Genomic DNA, 20313 nt, shown 5'->3' with positions numbered 1-20313 from the left:
AATGGAATCGTTTCTGTAATTTCTCTTTCTACAGTTGCATTGTTAGTGTGTAAGAAAGCAACTGATTTCTGTGCAGCATTACTGAATTGCTGTATGAGTTCTAGTAATTTGGGGGTGGAGTCTTTTGGGTTTTCCACATAAAGTATCATGTCATCTGAGAAAAGAGAGTTTGACTTCTTTTTTGCCAATTTGAATACCTTTTATTTCTTTTTGTTGTCTGATTGCTGTTGCTAGGACTTCTAGAACTATGTTGAATACTAGTGGCCAGAGTGGGCATCCTTGACGTGTTCCTGATCTTAAGGGAAAGGCTCTCAGCTTTTCCCCATTGAGGATGATATTCGCTGTCTCACAGACTTTTGACAGTGCCCTATACCTAATGTAACAGTGTACTTCAAGTTATATGATACTGTAGTAAAAGTCAGTTTGGAACAATGGAAAATGGCATCTGTTCTTATTAGAGTCATATTAAGAATTCACTCTCTGATGCTATGTAGTTGACTTTCCCTCAGGTATAGATAAGGGGGGAAAGTTTAAAATCATTGGTTACAATGAAAAGTAATTTATGGATTTAGATAAAAAATATCTCTGTCTCAAAAAAAAAGAAAACTGAGAAGCTTTGAAGTAATCATATTAAATAGTCGTGTTCAACTTCAGAAAAGATATACCTTAAAAGTTTCCTAAAATCTTGACTAACTGGAATCCTGGAAGATTTAATTGAAATTATTTCATGAGCTGAGGAATAGCCAGAAAAGCTTCATTATGACCCTTGTTGGAAAACCCTTATAAATGTTGGGTGTCCCCCCCCCAGGTTAGTAAACATTACTGAATCTCTTCAATGATTGAGGGTTTTATAGGTTATGATTTTTAATATTCTAATCACATAGTAGTGTACAAGATAAAAGTGGCTGAATTGGTACAAATAACAATCTTTTGGAAATCTATTTTTTTTAAAGCTTTGCAAGTTTTAAATAATGTATTCTCTCAAAAAGAGTATTCATGCTTTTTGGTCAAGTAAAAGTTCTATTCAGTCAGTTTTGTTCTGGTTATAAGTTTAATTTACTCTAGTTGGTAACCTCTTAAAAAGAATCTTTGTCAGTCATAGGGTATTTAGGTAAAGTGTTTAGGAGTCAGACTTGGGCTGTGATAGGCTTGGCTCTCCTTGAACATTTTAAATAATTTGCAGATTATTGCTTGAAGACTTCAGATATACAAAAGGACAGTCCACAATTAATACAAAAGGACAGTCCACAATTAATTATGAATAGAGCACTGGTTCCACTGATACATACAAGTAAAATTTGAAAACCAGATATTCATGGGTAGTATTCACAATTTGTTTTGCTGACCCTCAATATTAGTTTAGATAAAGTATTGTGGTCTGATTAGATAAAATAATATGATTAATTTAGTAGAGAAAGGAGGCGCTGTGAGATTATAAGTATTGATAATGTATATTTCCTTAAAACAGGTAGTGCCAGGAGAGACTGCACTGGCGTTTTATAAAGCTAAGAATCCTACAGACAAACCAGTAATTGGAATTTCTACGTACAATGTCGTACCATTTGAAGCTGGACAGTATTTCAATAAAATACAGGTACAGCTTAAATATGCAAACTTTAGTACTAAACTTACTGCAGTGTTTAGTAGAAGCCAATTTCTGAAAATGCATTTCTTCTAAACATTAAACTTTTCTTCCATTGCTTAGAACAGATGAATCAAATGGGTATCTCCTTTTAAAATTAGAAGAGGAACAGGGTGCCTGGGTGGCTTAGTCGGTTAAGGGTTGGAGTCTTGATTTTGGTTCAGGTCATGATCTCAGGGTCATGGGATCGAGCCTGGCAGTGGGCTCGGTGCTCAGCTGGGAGTCTGCTTCAGATTCCCTCCCCCACTCTCCATCTGCCTCTTCCCCCCCTCCCCCCAAAAAATTTGTTGGGTCTCAATTTTTTTTTTTTAATTTTTTAAGATTTTATGAGTGAGAGAGAGAGAGCACATGTGCACGCTCACAAGTGGAGAGGAGGGGCAGAGGGAGAAGCAGGCTCCCTGCTGAGCAGGGGGAGCCCATTGAGTCTCAAAGCAAAAATCAAATGTTGTCATTCTGTCACAGAACTTAGATTATAGTTAAATTTTTTTATAATATTTAATTGTAGTATGCTTACTAAAGCTAAGAAATGGACCATTATTTCTATTCTAATAGAAACTAAACAAATACCTTTTTATAACTTCTAGTGCTTCTGTTTTGAGGAACAAAGGCTTAATCCACAAGAGGAAGTAGATATGCCAGTGTTTTTCTACATTGATCCTGAATTTGCTGAAGATCCAAGAATGGTGAATGTTGATCTCATAACTCTTTCTTATACTTTTTTTGAAGCAAAGGAGGGGCAGCAGCTGCCGGTTCCAGGCTATAATTGAAGTCAGCACCTAAGTCTTGCTTCAGATTTGTGATTTTTGAAAAATCATGTATCTGTATCTTGTCTTCTCAGGGGAGAAGTATTCTACAGTAATGTGAAGCTATTTTAAATATTTAATGCTGTTTTTTTTTCCCAATTTACCCTACTTAAAATTGAACGGTTTCTGTCATAAGGAATCCACATGCCTATTTAGAACGTATGACTGTTCAAAACCATAGAGTAATATAAGTAATATTAAAAGTAATATTGATAAGTAATAATAAAAGAAACTGCTGTTTCTTAAATATGTAGGCATGGACTTGATGGTTCAGTTTAATTCTGTTTGCTCCCCTTACAGATTACTAGCCCTTCATACTTGTAGCAGTGAGTATTTTTATTATTCCCAGGGTTATCTGTTTTAGGCTCCAGGTCATAACTTCTGCCCATTTTTATTATTTCTAAAATAGTTGCTTACTACTTTCTTTTACTGTGGATAGTCACTACTTTAAAAGCTCAAAATGGAAGAAGAATCACTTAACCCTAACAGCTTGCCCAGAGATTACATTCTGACTTCAGATTTGAGTATTTTTCCTTTAGGCTCTAGGGCTATTTTATATTCTGAAATTTTGGCATCATGAAAATGAAATAAAATGCACAAATGTTTACTAGGGTTATAGCATTTCCTATGATAGTTCAAGTCCCTGAATGTTAAAATATAAGTGTGGAATTGTGAAGACTCACATCAGAAGTTCTATGAACGAACTCTGTTAAAAAAAAAAAAAAAAAGTATTGTTTTAATAGTAATTTGTCATTGTAATTTATGACATAAATGAATGCACAATTTATTCTGAATGTTTTCCAGTAGTGTTTGTTCCAAATAGAAATATTACAGTAAAAAGGGGAGAAAAAAGATCATCTAGTATTATAAAGAATCATATTTCAAGGCAACTTTAATGAACAGTCCAGTGACCTCTTCAGGGTACCTGAAATATAAATCATGAAGGCTTTTACAAGTTATAATTCTAATTCTAAACAAGTATTATTTATAAAAAAGTACAAATTGACTTTTACATTCAACTTAGTTAAATGAAGGCACTCAAAAGTCTTCATAATTATTTTGTAATAAAAATCTTCATCTACTCATCACAGCTGTGTGAGGATTTCTTTTCTAAAGGTAGGAAGCCCTGTGAAACCTAAGATGCTATCATTAAACTACCTGGCCTCAGTACAATGGATTTTTCTTCTGAAGTTTTAAGTGAATATATGTTAACCCAAGTTCTTTTGAGATAAAGTTTAAACTGTGGTCTGGAAGCGTAAATATTCCTCTGGAACTGTTACTCTTCTGTGAAACTTCATTATTGCCCAGGAAAAATGTTCCACCAAGCTTCTGATGTGCTGGTAGGTCTTGTCTTCTGGGCCTCAAAGCTGCACAGGGTCTACATTTTAGAGTTGGCACCTCTAATGTAGTTAGTGAGCTGGTCATCCACTTTCACCTAGAATAAAGAGAATATAGCCACCCTGCATTCTTTCCTTTTCTTCCCCCATTCCTAGATAACTAGAGAGTCACAAGCTAATGCAGAAAGGTGGGAATGTACTACTTCCACGGGGGCAGATATGAGGGGAATAAATAAGGTTAATGGGTTACTGGTGGCCATGCATTCATTAGTAAATAAAATAGGAAGACTAATACAGCAAATAGGAAGAATCCAGGCCTACTGGGATGAGCAATGAGTGGGTTTTACCAGTTAATAGGTATTAACTATACGTAAAAGATAAATGTCTATTTCAGTGCTAAGAAGTTTCTATTGATCATTATTTTTGTTAGCATTAATATTTCTATACCATAAACCAACTTCTACATTCCAAAGGTTCATTATTTTTAGCTAACAAGCTCACAAAGATTACAATTTGATGATTAGGAGAAACTTTTGTACTAAGATTTCACTCAAGTGCCATTATAAAATGTAAATAGTAAAAACAAAGTACACTGAAATTCTATAGAATGGGGAATGTAAGTTGTATAACTTGAAGTCTACCTCAACAGTCACTATGACTTGGAGCTCCTTTCTGGTGATGAACATCAATTTCTTCATAAACAGCTCTGAAACAAACAAACCATCATGGCAAAAAGGTTACTATAAATCAAAGTACTATTTTGGCTTTTAACTACCAACACCTTAACTAAAACTCTGGTGCCATTTTAGGTATTCAGGTTATATCAGTGAATAAAATCAGATCTCTGCCCTTGAAGCTTACATTATAGCTTTTTTAGAGCCTAATGTAATTCCAGTGCATCTTATAAATATGTATCTCATATAACCATTTTACTTGTGACTTAATGAAAAATGTGGCTCAAGTATGGACAGTTTGCTTTCTGCTTTACAAAAAAAAAAATTGTTCAGTTTTTTCCAGGTTTCTAAACATTTAAAAGTACTAACATTCTACCTTTTAATAACCTATGTTATTACAGTCGAAATTCCTGAGCCCCCTTCAGCTTATAATTGTCATCTCTGTACCTCATTTATAGTAATTTTTTATGGCATCATGCAGTTCTTCATATATGTCTTACATGGCCTGTAGCTAAGAAAACATCTAAACCTACAAATACAACATTGATACAGTACAGCAGAGCATGGCTGGGGAAAAAAATCTTACAAAAAAATCATAGCAGGTTGAAGCCATGTTCACCAATGTCACAAGGCCCCAAGATGGTCCAGGAATTTTAATGTGTTTCCACAAAACTATTTTAACTTCTTTGACTCCTTAAATCTCTGGTTCCCCTCCTCTTACACTCTTGGTCAGAAACCTCACTAATAGGTAAATTAAATGCTTTGGTATGGAAACTTTCTCATCTCCCTATCACCAAATCTTCAAGTCTCTCTTCATCTATACCACCATCTGCTTCTGTGATCCTACCTACACCTGGCTTCTCAAGCATGTTACTCACTTAGTCCTTCCCCTTTTTGAACCTCTGGCCTCCCTATTATATCCTACTGGTCAGCATTCACAGATGATCCAGCATCTCTCATTTTCTAAAACAAGGCAGTCCTCAATCCTGTGTCTACTTGGAGTGATCATCTCAGTAACCTCTAGCTACCAAGCCACTTTCCACCATCCCTTCATGTGGAAGTTTCTAGTGTCATCTATACCGATCATCCCTACTTCTCTCCTGTTAACACACTAAAATCTGGCTTCTGTCCCCATCAATCTAGCAAAACAGCTTTTACACCAAGGATTTCCTTCTACTTAATTAACTAGTTTTCAGTTGTCATGTCTGCTAGTTCATCCCAGTTGCGCACTCCCTTCTGGTTTCCAAATTGCTATTTCCACATCTGCTAATAATAGGCTCCCTATTGCTCTCTTTGCTCTTGGCTTTGGCTGTTCCATTTCCTTGAATATGTCCAAACTCTCTCTACTTAGAGTCTTTGTACCCATTGTTCCCTGGGTCTACAACACTGATTCCCAAACTTGTCACCTAATAATTGCAGATCTCAACCTTAATGTCACTTCCTTAAGCTTTCTCTAGCCCTCATTTAAATTAGTTCTTCCTGTTCTAAACTTTCAAGTCACCATGTTCTTTCATACCATTAACACAAACTAAATGCATGTTCGTCTGATTTTTTTCCTTTTTTTTTTTGAGTAGGCTCCATGCCCAGCATGGGGCCCAACACAGACTTTGAACTAATGACCCTATCCTGAGATCAAGACCTGAACTGAGATCAAGAGTTGGACGCTGGGGCGCCTGGGTGGCTCAGATGGTTAAGCGTCTGCCTTCGGCTCAGGTCATGATGCCAGGGTCCTGGGATCAAGCCCCGCATCGGTCTCCCTGCTCGGCAGGGAGCCTGCTTCTCCCCCTGCTCATGTTCTCTCTGTCTCGAATGAATAAATAAAAAAATCTTTAATTTAAAAAAAAAAGAGTTGGACACTTAACAGACTGAGCCACCCAGCTTCCCCATGATTTCTTCCACACTAGATACAACCTCCATGAGGATGGGGAGGACATCCTGTCTCTTGTTCAACATTATAAATTAGGCACCAGTCATTGTCCTTGGCACATAATGTTCAAGGATGCCAAATGAATCGTGTGTACATATATGTATACAACTTCATAAATATTGTACTCATCCTACTAGAACAGAAATTCTTAACCTAGGGTTCATGGACACCCAGTGATGTGAAAATTCCAGAACTTTTTCTACAAGACTTTGTGGTTTTCCTTAGGGAGAAGTTCTTAAGGTGAATTTCAAAGGAATGAGACACCCTACCCCCCTCAGAAAGTAACCACAATGGTAGAGAATTCCAAAGCTCCACATCTCCAACTTCTCTCTCTCTCACATCTAATATCTGTTGCACTGTCATATCTACTTATAATTTCCTAATTAACTGGAATATAATAAACTCCTACTTCCTCTTTGGATGCTATTTGATTTCTAATTCCTTAAGCCACTAATATATTCAGTGATACTTTCTCAAGCAGAATAACCTAGGGAAATTTTGCAGTCCTACATTAGGAAAAAATATTTAATGAACTCCTCTGTTAAAATTCATAAATTATTCCAAAATGGATCACTATATTAGTGGTTTAAAATCAGGGGTCAAAACCTCAAATGCTTAACACATGCTGGGCCGATCAAATAAATGGACAAAGGGCCAGTTGGGGCCTGGTGAACTGCAGAGCATACCTTGTCTTAATGAGGCAGCTACTACTAAGTCCTAACGTAATGCTAGCATATAAAAATGCAGGCCTGGCATTGCCACAGTATCAAAGGAATCCAGAACTCCAGATACTTTTTTTTTTTACAATATCCCAGTTTTTAATTTTTGGCAATTTATTTTTAAATGCACAGTTTAAATTCCACATAGGTCAAACAAAACACAGCTGTAAGTAAGATACTGCTTAAAGGCTGCCAGTTTCCCAACAATGGTTTCTATAAAATTGCTTTAATCCTTTTTAAAATTCTGGGGGTAATCGTCAAAGTATATTAAAGCTCTAATTAGCCTACTATTGCATAAATATATACACTTGACCAATATGAAATATAAAATAATACTCTAAGGACTTCAAGTTAGGAAGACATGTTTACACTCATGCTTTATTAATCCATTTTAAGTTGACATAGAGTGAAGACTAAAAACAAGTGTTTTTTTTTTTGTGATTAGTAGTTAAAGAACAGTTAAAATAATCCATCAATGTGGTATTACTTATGTCACCAATCAGTGAATATAGTGCCCTTCTCAAGCTGGAGAGAACCTGACTTTTTCCCAAGGCATCTGCGTGGAACCCGTTAATGTACATGACGGCTCTGGTTATTTCTTAATGTGCAGCCCCCAGCATTTTTATTTTTTAGTCATAAAGCCGAGCACAATAAGACCATTAAGAGCAACAGCCTCCATAAAACCTAAGTCATTTTTAATAAGGTCATCAATTTCTGCCAAGACCTAAACAAAATTAAATGTATAACCAAGCCCTGTTAGCTCTGTTACCAAAGGAAACCCAGACGAAAAGTAAATTAATCATTTTGTAAATGACTTACTCTGTAGCGACAGCAGGAGCTAAGGGATCAAACTCCATTACCTTGTAGTAATTGGGTGGCTGGAGATCATTCTTTGTCATTGCTTTAGGCAAAAAAAAAAAAAAAAAAACCCTAAGCAGTAAACATACATTGTGCTTTTCAAGAACACATGCACAATTAATATTGTCTTTATGATTCAGACTTCAAACATAAGACCCTAAGAAACCTTGACAACCAGAAATAAATACAACTGGTATTCTAATGCTACTCCCACATGCAACAAATCTATATATAACAAAAGGACTTCCAAACTTCAGCTAAAGATTCATTTACCTCAGCATCCCAAATACAACATTCAGCACAACACAAGCATTTTTATAATCTAACGTCAGTCGTAATGGTATCTATATGCCATGAATTTACTTCATGGAGCTTAAAAAAGGACATGAAGTCCTCATTCTTCCTATATAACTATTTTCAATCAGAAGTAAATCTCTGGCAGACTCCTGTATTCTCACATTTCCTTACTCAATGCAAGTAACAAGTCTCAAGTACCTGGATGATTGCTGGGCAAGGAAGGCAGTCTCTGGCTTGACAGTGTTGCTGGAATGTTCTGCAGACTAACTGGCTGTAGTACTGAATTTGAATATTCTGGAAACTGAAGAAAGTAGAGCACAGTGTTCAAATAAACATTCTACATTAAGCTTTTCTTTTGTTATTTAGATTCCTAGGCTTCTAAGTGGCACTATTCCAAGAACCATATACTCCCAATTGGAATTAGAAATTATGAACTATTATTTTTTAGGTAATAACCATTTATAACTACTTTTCTCTCTGGTTCCATGCCCATTGTACCTCATTTCCTATATAAAATGTAAAATTAACATGTTGTTTTAAAAAAAACAAATATATGGCTCAGTCTAGATTCTGTTGTTTCCCATTGACTAAAAAATCGCAGCCTCAAAAAGGCAAGTAAATCTTTAACCCTACAGAAAGGCATAAGGTCATGGCATCGAATCAGGACTGATAAAGATTAATGGGAATATCTTTCTTCTTGTAAACTTCCTCATTCATTTCACAAATATGTCCTGGGCACCTACTAGACGCCTGGCACTATAAATATAAGCCAAATCCCTGCACACTTGAAGCAGACAATCAACAGATGTAAACAGATGTCCGATAACAAGTACTCTTAAAAACAAAACAAAACATAAAAATAGGGTAACAGGGAGAAGAAAGGCTGGGGTAGATGGGGTGGGCTATTGCTGTCATGGTGGTCAGGGAATGCCTCACCATTAGAGACATTTGAGCACAGCCCTAAGGTGGGTGCTGTGACTACCTGAGGGGACACAAAGTCATCTCCGAAGCAGAGGAGACCAGGATGGCTGGAGTAGAGTGAGCCAAGGAAGAGAGGTGAGGTTAGAGAGGTAATGGGAGAGGTCAGATCAGCATTTCAGGTGTTTACAAAGTAAAGCAGAAGAAAATCATAGGTGGGTTTAGAGCAGTTAGGTGATGTATGATTTTTTTTTTTTTTTTTTCCCTTCTTCCTCAGACTGCTCTGGTTTGAGAATAGATTGTATGATGGGGATGGGAGTGGAAAGGGAGGTGAAAGCTCAAGCAGGGTAACCTGAGGAGGCCACTGCAATATCCATCTGTGAGAAGTGGCTAGATAATGTGTATGCTGTGAAGGGAAAAGGTGAAAACGTAGAGGTCAAGCACTGTTTTCCAAGGTTTTGACTTAAGCAACTGAAAGAGTGGAGGGGTCCTTTACTGAGGTGGGGAAGCCTGCAGGAAAAGCAGGTAGAGAGCCAGGACTGGGAAGAATGCAAAAAGAGATTACTCGGACAGTGAATTTGTGAGTTCTGAGTTTAGAGAAGGGGTTTGGGCTGGAGATACCAATTTTAAGTTGTCAGAGTCTGAATGGTACTTTAAGATATGAGACCAAAAGACTAGAAGAATGAATGTGGAAAGAAGTCTGAAGCCTAAGCCCTGGGGTCTGCAACACTAGAAGGCCAGTAGAGGAGTGGGGGCCAGCAAAGGAACTAGAGAAGTGGAATTGAGAAAACAAGTGAGTGGTGTCTGAAAGTCACATGTGTGAAAAAGGAAGAAGTGAGTGATTCTGTCACCTGCTGCTGATAAATCAGGTAAAAGAGGACTGAAAATTGCAGTACTAGATTTGGTAATAATGGAGGTCACTGGAGACCATGACAAGAGCCAAACCAGCACAGTGGGAGGAATGAGAGCCTGTATGAAGTCTGTCAAAAAGGATGGAAGGGAAGAAGAAGAGACAGCTACTATAAATAACACTAAAGGAATTTTGATCCGTAACCATTTTTCTAACAGAAGTAAGATTCAACTTCTCTATTTTGAAAGACTAAAAAGAAGATAAAGAGAGGTCCTAACAAGGGCTGTATCAACACGTTATAGGACATGTAACAAAACATTGAACAGAACATGAGATTCAATGACCAGGAATTCCTTCTCAGCCATGATAATCTGCTGACTGGGTGTGCTGCCTGGGAAGGGTTTCATTACTTACACTTTCATATGTAGGACTTGAGGTGCTGTTCTGGCTGGTCCTTTGGGCAAACCTAGGAGAGTATGATAAGACAGCATGATTACCCTACAGTGAGAGCACAAAAGCAAAAAGATGACTTCCTGCAAACAAAATCTAAAATGTACCTTCAGACTGCAGTGGAATATTAACTTTATATAACAACTCCCATCTGGTTTCAGTGCCCACCAGCTTTTGATACCCAAATACCGAAGAGAATAAAGACAAAGCACTATCCCTTGGCAGTGGTAGCCCTGAGATCCTGAAGTATACATAATATACTAGTGAGAACAAGCCATCAATTTTTCCATCAGAGTAGCTACCACCCCATCATTTCCTGAAGGATGAGAAGCAATCCAGAGTAGAGGTTAGGAAGGAGGTGGGAAGGGCCCTGGTTTTATATAAGATAGAACACAAACACTTTGCCCTGTCTTTCCCACTGAGGGCAACTACAAGACCTGGACAGGATGCATGGAGCAAATATTTGAGGGCTGAAAAGTGAATAGTTACAGGATGGCTGGGAAGACGACTGGAATTTGAATATCACCAAATCACTGTGAACTTACCTTTTTTTTTTTTTTTGCCCCTCCTGTATACCTGAACCTGAATGCAATGCAGCCTAAAACCCAAGAGCAGGCAGTGAAGACAGAAAGTTCTAGGAGAAGCCCTTTTGTTCTCACTCAAGGAGCAGGAAACAGAAGTCCTAATGCTCTAAAAAGAAGATAGAGGTTTTCCCCTTTTTTCTTTTTCTTTCTGTTCTCTTGCCCTCTAAACCTGAGGCAATCCCAAAGTGGCTGCAGCGACAGTAGAAGCAACAGGGACCTGTAGAAGTTTATTCATCTGAAGGGACCCTTTCTCTCCAACAAGTATAACTGTGATCCCAGATGACAGCGCAAACCCAGTCTTGTTTTGTTTTGTCTTTTCTGTCCCACTACTTGGTCCCAGACACATGTACAGTCAAGGAAATGCATGGCATATAGTAGGGTAACTGAATCTCCAGCTTTCTGACTGGAGAACCAAAAAGGCAAATCCTAGAAAAGTAAAGCACCAGAGAAATCACAGAGAGGAGGAAATTAAGAAAAACCTTAAAGTTGTTTATGAAATCCTGAGCTCACTCCTTGATCTGTGCCTCTGTGGATCTGATCCTCTGTGGATTTGATTGCCTCTGGGATGCAAAAGATATTGAGAACTAAACACACAACCATCCAGACCTCAGGGTGGCACACATGAGACAGATCGGAATAGCACCACAAAGGCTTTGAAAATGTAACTACTTTGGAACCAGTGACCTCCATATTACCAAATCTAGCACAAAGGCGGCAGGCTGAAGCTGAGGTATGAACCTAAGGAGGTTGTTTGCCTTCGAAAATCAAAAACAGCACCATCCTCAACAGGATTTAAATATGAGCAAGTGTATCCTAACATTAAAAATGCCCAGGATACAATCCAAAATTACTAGGCATGTGAAGAACTGGAAAAGTTTCAACAGGCAAAAAGAAAAGGCAATCAACAGAAGTTGATATCAAGAGGACACAGATGTTAAAATTATCTCAGATTTTAAAGCAGCTATTATAAAAGTGCTTCAATAAGCAACTGTGAACACTCATGGGAAAGAATGGAAAAATAAAAAGTTGTTTCAAAGAAAAATAAGATACAAAGAAGAGCCAAATAGTTGAAAATACAATAACTGAACTTTTTAAAAAGTTACAGAATGAGCTCCATAGCAAAGTGGGGATGACAGAGGAAATAGGCAGCAGAGGAGTCCAAGATAGCAGAGGAGTAGACCTTAGTTTTGTCTGGTCCAAGGAATTCAGCTAGATAACTATCACGTCATTCTGAACACCTGCGAACTCAACTGGAGATCTAAGAAAAAAAAAACAGCTGCAACTCTACAAATAGAAAAGCGGCCACTTTCTACAAGGTAGGTGCAGAGAAGTAAATCGGAGGTGATATATCGGAAGATAAACTGTGGGGGGAGGGAGCCTCAGTAAGTCAGCTACCCAAAAGTGATAGAGCAGTGGAGTGCAAAATCGGAACTTTTAGAAGTCTGCTCCAGTGAGGGACATCCCAGCCTGAAAGGCACTCAGATGGCGAAGTGGGGCAGAATCCTAGGTGGCACAATGTGTGTGGTCTCGGAATCAAGGTGTAAAATGAGAAAAATATGCAGCCAAGAATACTTTATCCAGCAAGGCTGTCATTCAGAATAGAAGGAGAGAGAAAGAGCTTCCAGGACAAACAGAAACTGAAAGAATCTGTGATCACTAAACCAGCCCTGCAAGAAATATTAAAGGAGAGGGGTGCCTGGGTGGCTCAGTTGGTTAAGCGTCTGCCTTTGTGCTGGGATCGAGTCCCACATTGGGCTCCCTGTTTAGAGGGGAGACAGCTTCTCCTTCTTCCTCTGCCCCTACCCTCCCTGCTCGTGCTCATGCTCTCTTTCTCTCGTGCGCGTGCTCTCTCAAATAAATAAAATCTTTAAAAAAAAATTTAAAGAAATATTAAAGGAGATCCTTTAAGCAGAGAGAGCCCAAAAGTAACATAGACCAGAGAGAAACAGAGACAATATACAGAAACACTGACTTTACGGTAATACAATGGCACTAAATTCGTATCTTTCAATAGTTGCTAAATGCCCCAGTCAAAAGACACAGGCTATCAGACTGGATAAAAAAGCAAGACCCATCAATATGCTGTCTGCAAGAGACTTATTTTAGACCCAAAGACACCTCCAGATTGAAAGTGAGGGGGTGGAAAACCATTTATCATGCTAATGGACATCAAAAGAAAGCTGGGGTGGCAATCCTTATATCAGACAAATTAGATTTTAAACCAAAGACCGTACTAAGAGATAAGGAAGGACACTGTATCATAATTAAAGGGTCTATCCAACAAGAAGATCTACCAATTGTAAATATTTATGCCCTTAACATGGGAGCAGCCAATTATAAAAATGAAATTAATAACAAAATTAAAGAAACACATTGATAATAATAAAATAATAGTAGGGGACTTTAACACTCCACTCACTGCAATGGACAGATCATCTAAACGGAAGATCAATAAGGGAGCAAGGACTTTATTTTTTTTTAATATTTATTTTTTAATTTTTTACTAATTTTTTTATTAACATATAATGTATTACTTGTTTCAGGGGTAGAGGTCTGTGATTCATCAGTCTTATACCCAGTGCCCATTACAACACATACCCTTCCCAGTGTCCATCACCCATTTACCCCATTCCCCAATCCTCCGCCCCTCCAGCAACCCTTGGTTTGTTTCCTATGATTAAGACTCTCTTATGGTTTGTCTCCCTCTCTGGTTTCATCTTGAAACAAGGGCTGTAAATGACACATTGGGCCAGATGGACTTCACAGATATATTCAGAGCATTCCATCCTAAAGCAGGAGGATAAACATTCTTCTCGAGTGCACATGGTACATTCTCCAGAAGAGATCACATACTAGGGTCAAATATCAAGTCTCAACTGGTACCAAAAGACTGGAATCATTCCCTGCGTATTTTTGGACTACAGTGCTTTGAAACTGGAACTCAATCACATGAGGAAATTTGGAAAGAACTCAAATACATGGAGGCTAAAGAGCATCCTACTAAAGAATGAATGGGTCAACCAGGAAATTAAAGAATTAAAAAAATTCATGGAAACAAATGAAAATGAAAACACAATTGTTTAAAACCTTTGGGATGCAGCAAAGGTACTCCTAAGAGGGAAGTATATAGCACTACAAGCCTTTCTTGAGAAACATGAGAGGTCTCAAATACACAACCTAGCTTTACACCTAAAGGAGCTAGAGAAAGAACAGCAAATAAAGCTAAACCCAGGAGGAGAAGAGAATTAATAAAGATTAGAGCAGAAATCAGTGAAATGGAAACGAAAAGAACAGTAGAAAAGATCAACAAAACTAGGAGCTCATTCTTTGAAAGAATTAAAAAGATTGATAAACTCCTGGCCAGACTCATCAAAAAGAAAAAAGAAGGACCCAAATGAATAAAATCCTGAATGAAAAAGGACAGATCATGACCAACACCAAGGAAATACAATTAAAAGAATATTTTATGAGCAACTGTATATAAACAAATTAGGTAATCTGGAAGAAATGGATGCATTCTTAGAGACATATAAACTACCAAAACTGAAACAGGAAGAAATAGAAAACCTGAACAGACCCATAACCAGCAAGGAAATTGAAGCAGTCATCAAAATTCTGAAGCTGTACAAAAAACAGAAATGGAAGGAAAATATCCAAACTCTTTTTTATGAGGCCAGCATTACCTTGATCCCAAAACCAGGCAAAGACCCCATCCAAAAGGAGAATTACAGACTAGTATCTCTGATGAACATGGATGTAAAAATTCTCACCAAGATACTAGCCAATAGGATCCAACGGTACATTAAAAGGATTATTCACCACAACCAAGTGGGATTTATTCCTGGGATGCAAGGGTGGTTCAACATCTGCACATCAATGTGATACACTACATTAATAAAAGAAAGGACAAGAACAATATGATACTCTCAATAGATGCAGAAAAAGCATCTGACAAACTACAGCATCCTTTCTTGATTAAAATTCCTCAAAGTATAGGGATAGAGGGTACATACCTCAATATCATAAAAACCACAGATGAAAAGCCCACAGAAAATATTCTCAAAGGGGAAAAACTGAGAGCTTTCCCTCTAAGGTCAGGAACATGGCAGGGATGTCCACTATCACCACTGTTGTTCAACATGATACTGGAAGTCCTAGCCTCAGCAAACAGACCACAAAAAGAAATAAAAAGCATCCAAATCAGCAAAGAGGAAGTCAAACTCTCACTCTTTGCAGATGACATGATACTTTATGTGGAAAACCTAAAAGACTCTACCCCAAAATTGCTAGAACAGGAATTCAGAGAAGTGGCAGGGTACAAAATCAATGCACAGAAATCAGTTGCATTCTATACACTAACAATGAGAGGAAAGAGAAATTAAGGAGTTGATCCCATTTACAATTGCACCCAAAACCGTAAGATGCCTAGGAATAAACCTAACCAAAAAGGCAAAGGATCTATATTCAGAACACTCATGAAAGAAATTGAGGAAGACACAAAGAAATGGAAAAACGTTCCATGCTCATGGATTGGAAGAATAAATATTGTGCAAATGTCTACGCTACCTAGAGCAATCTATACATTCAATGCAATACTTACCAAAATACCATCAACTTTTTTCAAAGAAATGGAACAAACAATCCTAAAATTTGTATGGAACCAGAAAAGAACCCCGAATAGCCAGAGGAATGTTGAAAAAGAAAAGCAAAGCTGGCGGCATCACAATTCCAGACTTGCAGCTCTATTACAAAGCTGTCATCATCAGGACAGTATGGTACTGGCACAAAAACAGGCACATAGATCAACGGAACAGAAGAATAGAGAGCCCAGAAATGGACCCTCAACTCTATGGTCAACTCATCTTTGACAAAGCAGGAAAGAATGCCCAATGGAAAAAAGACAGTCTCTTCAACAAATGGCGTTGGGAAAATTGGATAGCCACATGCAGAAGAATGAAACTGGACCATTTCCTTACACCACACACAAAAATAGACTTAAAATGGTTGAAAGACCTAAATGTGAGACAGGAATCCATCGAAATCCTAGACAACACAGGCAGCAACCTCTGTGACATTGGCAGCAGCAACTTCTGTCTAGACATGTCCCCAAACGCAAACGAAACAAAGGCAAAAATGAACTACTGAGACTTCATCAACATAAAATGCTTTTGCACAGCAAAGGAACTAGTCGACAAAACCAAAAGACAGTCAACAGAATGGGAGAGGTATTTGTAAATGTCTTATCAGATAAAGGGCTAGTATCCAAAATATATAAAGAATGTATCAAACTCAACACCCAAAGAATAATCCAAAAAGAAATAAGCAGAAGACATGAATAGACATTTCTCCAAAGAAAACATAAAAATGGCCAACAGACACATGAAAAAATGCTCAACATCACTTGGCATCAGCGATATACAACTCAAAACCACAATGAAACACCACCTCACACCAGTCAGAATGGCTAAAATTAACAAGTCAGGGAATGACAGATGTAGGTGAGGATGCGGAGAAAGGGGAACCCTCTTATATTGTTGGTGGGAATGCAGGGTGGTGCAGCCCCTCTGGAAAACAGTATGGAGGTTCCTCAAAAAGTTGAAAATAAAGCTACCCTATGATCCAGCAATTGCACTACTGGGTATTTACCCCAAAGATACAGATGAAGTGAAAAGAAGGGGCATATGCACCCCAATGTTTACAGCAGCAATGTCCGCAATAGTCAAACTATGGAAAGAGCCCAAATGTCCATTGACAGATGAATGGATATAGAATATGTGCCACATATATATATACACAATGGAATACTACTCAGCCATCAAAAAATTGAAAACTTGCCATTTGCAATGATGTGGGTGGAACTAGAGGGTATTATGCTAAGCAAAATAAGTCAAAGAAAGAAAGACAATTATCATATGATCTCACTCACAGGTGGAATTTAAGAAACAAAACAGGTCAATTTCTTACTTCAGAGTCCAGAAACGCAAACTTCCTTGGGTTCTTGAGCAGAAGGTGGTACAGGAGCTGGTGCTGGTGGTCAAGGATTAAGAGAAATTCATAGGAAAATGGAGAAGCAAAAGTTCTGATGTTTTGCTTTGGATTTGTCCAAGTTAAGTCAACTTCCCGAGTCCTCTTTTCAAAAAGGTTTTTTTTTTTTTCTGGGAAAAAGATGGCGGAGGACTAGGGGATCCTATTCCAACTGATCCCCAGAATTGAGCTGGATATCTACCAGACCACTCTGAAGACCCATGAAATCAGCCTGAGATGTAAGAAGATATATCTGGATCTCTACAGAATATTGCAGGTGGTTGGTTTCAATGTATGAAGCGGGGAGCCGTCATTCCACAGGCATATATCCGAAGATAAACAAAAGGGGGAGGGAGCCAAGCTGTCGGTATCCTGCACTGCCGGTAAGCGATAGCCTCCCATGCTGGGGACAGGGCACAGACTCGCAGACCAGTACCAGTGGGGAAAGGACTTTAGGGCAGTCCCCCGGATTGAAAGCTGGAGCGGCGGGGCCATATGTGCAAACTGGGGGTGGCTGGTGGTGTTAGAAGCACAAAAGGCAGAGACATGCCCTGACCTGGAGGGGAGGACTAGGAGCCCTGCTGAGGGGTGCACAACCCAGGACGCTGCAGTTTTTAGCAGCATAGACAGAAACGGAGATAGTGTGGCCTGGAGAGCTCACTGAAGATCAGACTGCGATCTCTCTGCTCTGAGGCAGAAGGTTGGAAACGATCTCTTCTGCTCTATTGGAAGAGACGTGGAAAGCCACCAGGGAAAGCCGCCAGAGAACAAAAGCCACTCAAAACCGGTTTCCACTGAGCCCATCCCTCCCCCTGGCCAAAGGGCAGGGCAGCTCTGCCCAAACAGGGTTGCCTGAGTAACAGAGCAGCAGGCCCCTCCCCCAGAAGACAGGCTGTGAGAACAAGAGGCTGACAACCCTAAGGTCCCTATAAAACAGGTGCATCTTGCTTGGGTTGTGGTCAATAATTTGGACTCTGTATATTCCCTCAACCACCCCTCAACAGAAAGACTAGGAGGAGGAACCCCCAAAATAATAAAGACTCAGAGACTGTGACTTCTGCCACATATTTACAAATGCATACAGATATAACCAAGATGTCGGAAATGGAATTCAGGGTAGCAATTGTGAAAACAATAGCTAGAATGGAGAAATCGATTAATGGCAACATAGAGTCTCTAAGGGCAGAAATGAAAGCTGAACTGGCAGAACTTAATAATGCTATCAATGAGATACAATCTAATCTAGATAATCTAACAGCTAGGGTAAGCAAGGCAGAAGAACAAATTAGTGATCTAGAAGACTAAGTATTAGAAAAGGAGAAAGAGGTGGCCAGGGAAAAACAACTCAAAATCCATGAAAATAGTATCAGAGAAACAAGTGACACCATGAAACGTGCCAATGTCAGAATTATTGGGATCACTGAGGGGGTGGAGAGAGAGAGGACAGGAATATATATTTGAGCAAATCATATCTGAAAACTTCCCTAATCTGAAACATTCATGTCCTAGAGGCAGAGAGGATCCCTCCCAAGACCAAGGGAAACAGGCAAATGCCCTGGCACGTAAGTAAAACTTGCAAATCTTAGAACCAAGGAAACCATCTTAAGGGCAGTTAGGGGGAAGAGATGCCTTACGTACAGAGGAAAGAACATCAGAATGATGTCAGACCTATCCACAGAGTCCTGGCAAACGAGAAAGGGCTGGAAAGACATATCCAAGGTACTAAAGGAGAAGAACATGCAGCCAAGAATACTTTATCTGACAAGGCTATCATTTAGAATGGATGGTGAGCTGCAGAGCTTCCAAAACTGGCAGAAACTGAAAGACTATGTGACCACTAAGCCAGCCCTGCAAGAAATATTAAGGAGGGGGGGTTCTACAAAAGGAGAAAGACCCCAAGAATGATATAGAACAGAAATTTACAGAACCAATCTATAGAAACAAGGATTTCACAGGCAACATGATGACAATAAATTCATAAATTTCAATAATCACTCTCAACGTGAATGGCCTAAATGCTCCAATAAAACGGAACAGGTTCGCAGATTGCATAACAAGACAGGACCCACCCATATGCTGTCTATAAGAGACTCTTTTTGAACCTAAAGATACATCCAGATTGAAAGTGAAGGGATGGAGATCCAACTTCAATGAAAACGGACCTCAAAAGAAAGCTTGGTTAGCAATTCTATCAGACAAATTGGATTTTAAGCTAAAGACTGTAGTTAGAGACACAGAAGGACACTATATCATTCTTAAAGGGTCTATCCAACAATAAGAACAATTGTAAATATCTAAGCTCCCAACATGAAAGCAGCCAACTACATAAGCCAACTGTTAACCAAAATAAAGAGTCATATTGATAATATATGTTAATTGTAGGAGACCTCAACACTCCACTCTCAGCAATAGACAGATCATCTAAGCAGAAAATCAACAATGAAACAAGAGCTTTGAATGACGCACTGGAACAGATGGACCTCACAGATACATACAGAACATTCCACCCTAAAACAACAGAATACTCATTCTTTTCGAGCGCACATGGAACCTTCTCCAGAATAGACAACATACTGGGTCACAAATCAGGTCTGAACCGACACCAAAAGACTGAAATTATTCCCTGCATATTCTCAGACCATAATGCTTTAAAACTGGAACTCAATCACAAGAAAAAATTTGGAAGAAATAAAAACACTTGGAAGCTAAAGACCATGTTCCTCAAGAACGTTTGGGTTGGGGCAGAGCAAGATGGCGGAGGAGTAGGAGACCTGGATTTCATCTGGCCTCAGGAATTCAGCTGGATAGGGATCAAACCATTCTGAACACCTACAAACTCAACAGGAGATAGAAGAAAAGAATAGCAACAACTCTCTGAACAGAAAAGCGACCACTTTCTGGAAGGTAGGATGTGCGGAGAAGTGAAACCGAGGAGATATTCGGGAGGACAGACAGTGGGGGAGGGGGCCTCTGTCGGCCGCTTCTGGCAAGTGATAGACCTACGGAGCACAAAATTGGAACTTTTAGAAGTCTGCTCCGCTGAGGGACATCGCTCCAGTGGCTAAGGAGGGGGTGGAACCCTGGTGAGACAGTGTGGTCTCAGGAGTCTCAGGGTCACAGAAAGACCGGAGGTGCCTGAGTGCAGCAGAGCTCCCAGGGATCGGAGCGGGGAAGCTGGTGGCAGAGACAGAGCCGAGGAGCGGGCTCTCAGCTCAGGGTTGCCATAAACC

At 39.1% G+C, this 20313-nt stretch overlaps 2 protein-coding genes across 2 annotated transcripts in view; one reads left to right on the top strand and one right to left on the bottom strand.

The window, feature by feature from the left end:
* Positions 1-3430, top strand: part of COX11 (cytochrome c oxidase copper chaperone COX11) — an 8357-nt gene extending 4927 nt beyond the window's left edge. Inside the window, exons 3-4 of the mRNA XM_006744653.3 lie at positions 1469-1594; positions 2227-3430. Coding sequence (XP_006744716.1) covers positions 1469-1594; positions 2227-2409 — 309 coding nt within the window. The 3' untranslated portion in view covers positions 2410-3430. The remainder of the gene's footprint in view (positions 1-1468; positions 1595-2226) is intronic.
* Positions 3310-20313, bottom strand: part of TOM1L1 (target of myb1 like 1 membrane trafficking protein) — a 37712-nt gene continuing 20708 nt past the window's right edge. Inside the window, exons 8-12 of the mRNA XM_081805973.1 lie at positions 10440-10523; positions 8456-8558; positions 7922-8003; positions 4424-4488; positions 3310-3880 (exon numbers count right to left, since the gene is read on the bottom strand). Of these exons, the coding sequence (XP_081662099.1) occupies positions 4425-4488; positions 7922-8003; positions 8456-8558; positions 10440-10523 (333 nt within the window). The 3' untranslated portion in view covers positions 3310-3880; position 4424. The remainder of the gene's footprint in view (positions 3881-4423; positions 4489-7921; positions 8004-8455; positions 8559-10439; positions 10524-20313) is intronic.

This window comes from Leptonychotes weddellii, chromosome 15 (assembly GCF_054177405.1).
Source record: "Leptonychotes weddellii isolate Sample4059 chromosome 15, ASM5417740v2, whole genome shotgun sequence".
Taxonomy (NCBI): Eukaryota; Metazoa; Chordata; class Mammalia; order Carnivora; family Phocidae; genus Leptonychotes; species Leptonychotes weddellii.
Note: the sequence above shows the minus strand (reverse complement) of the source record. Positions and strands in the feature narration are given on the sequence as shown.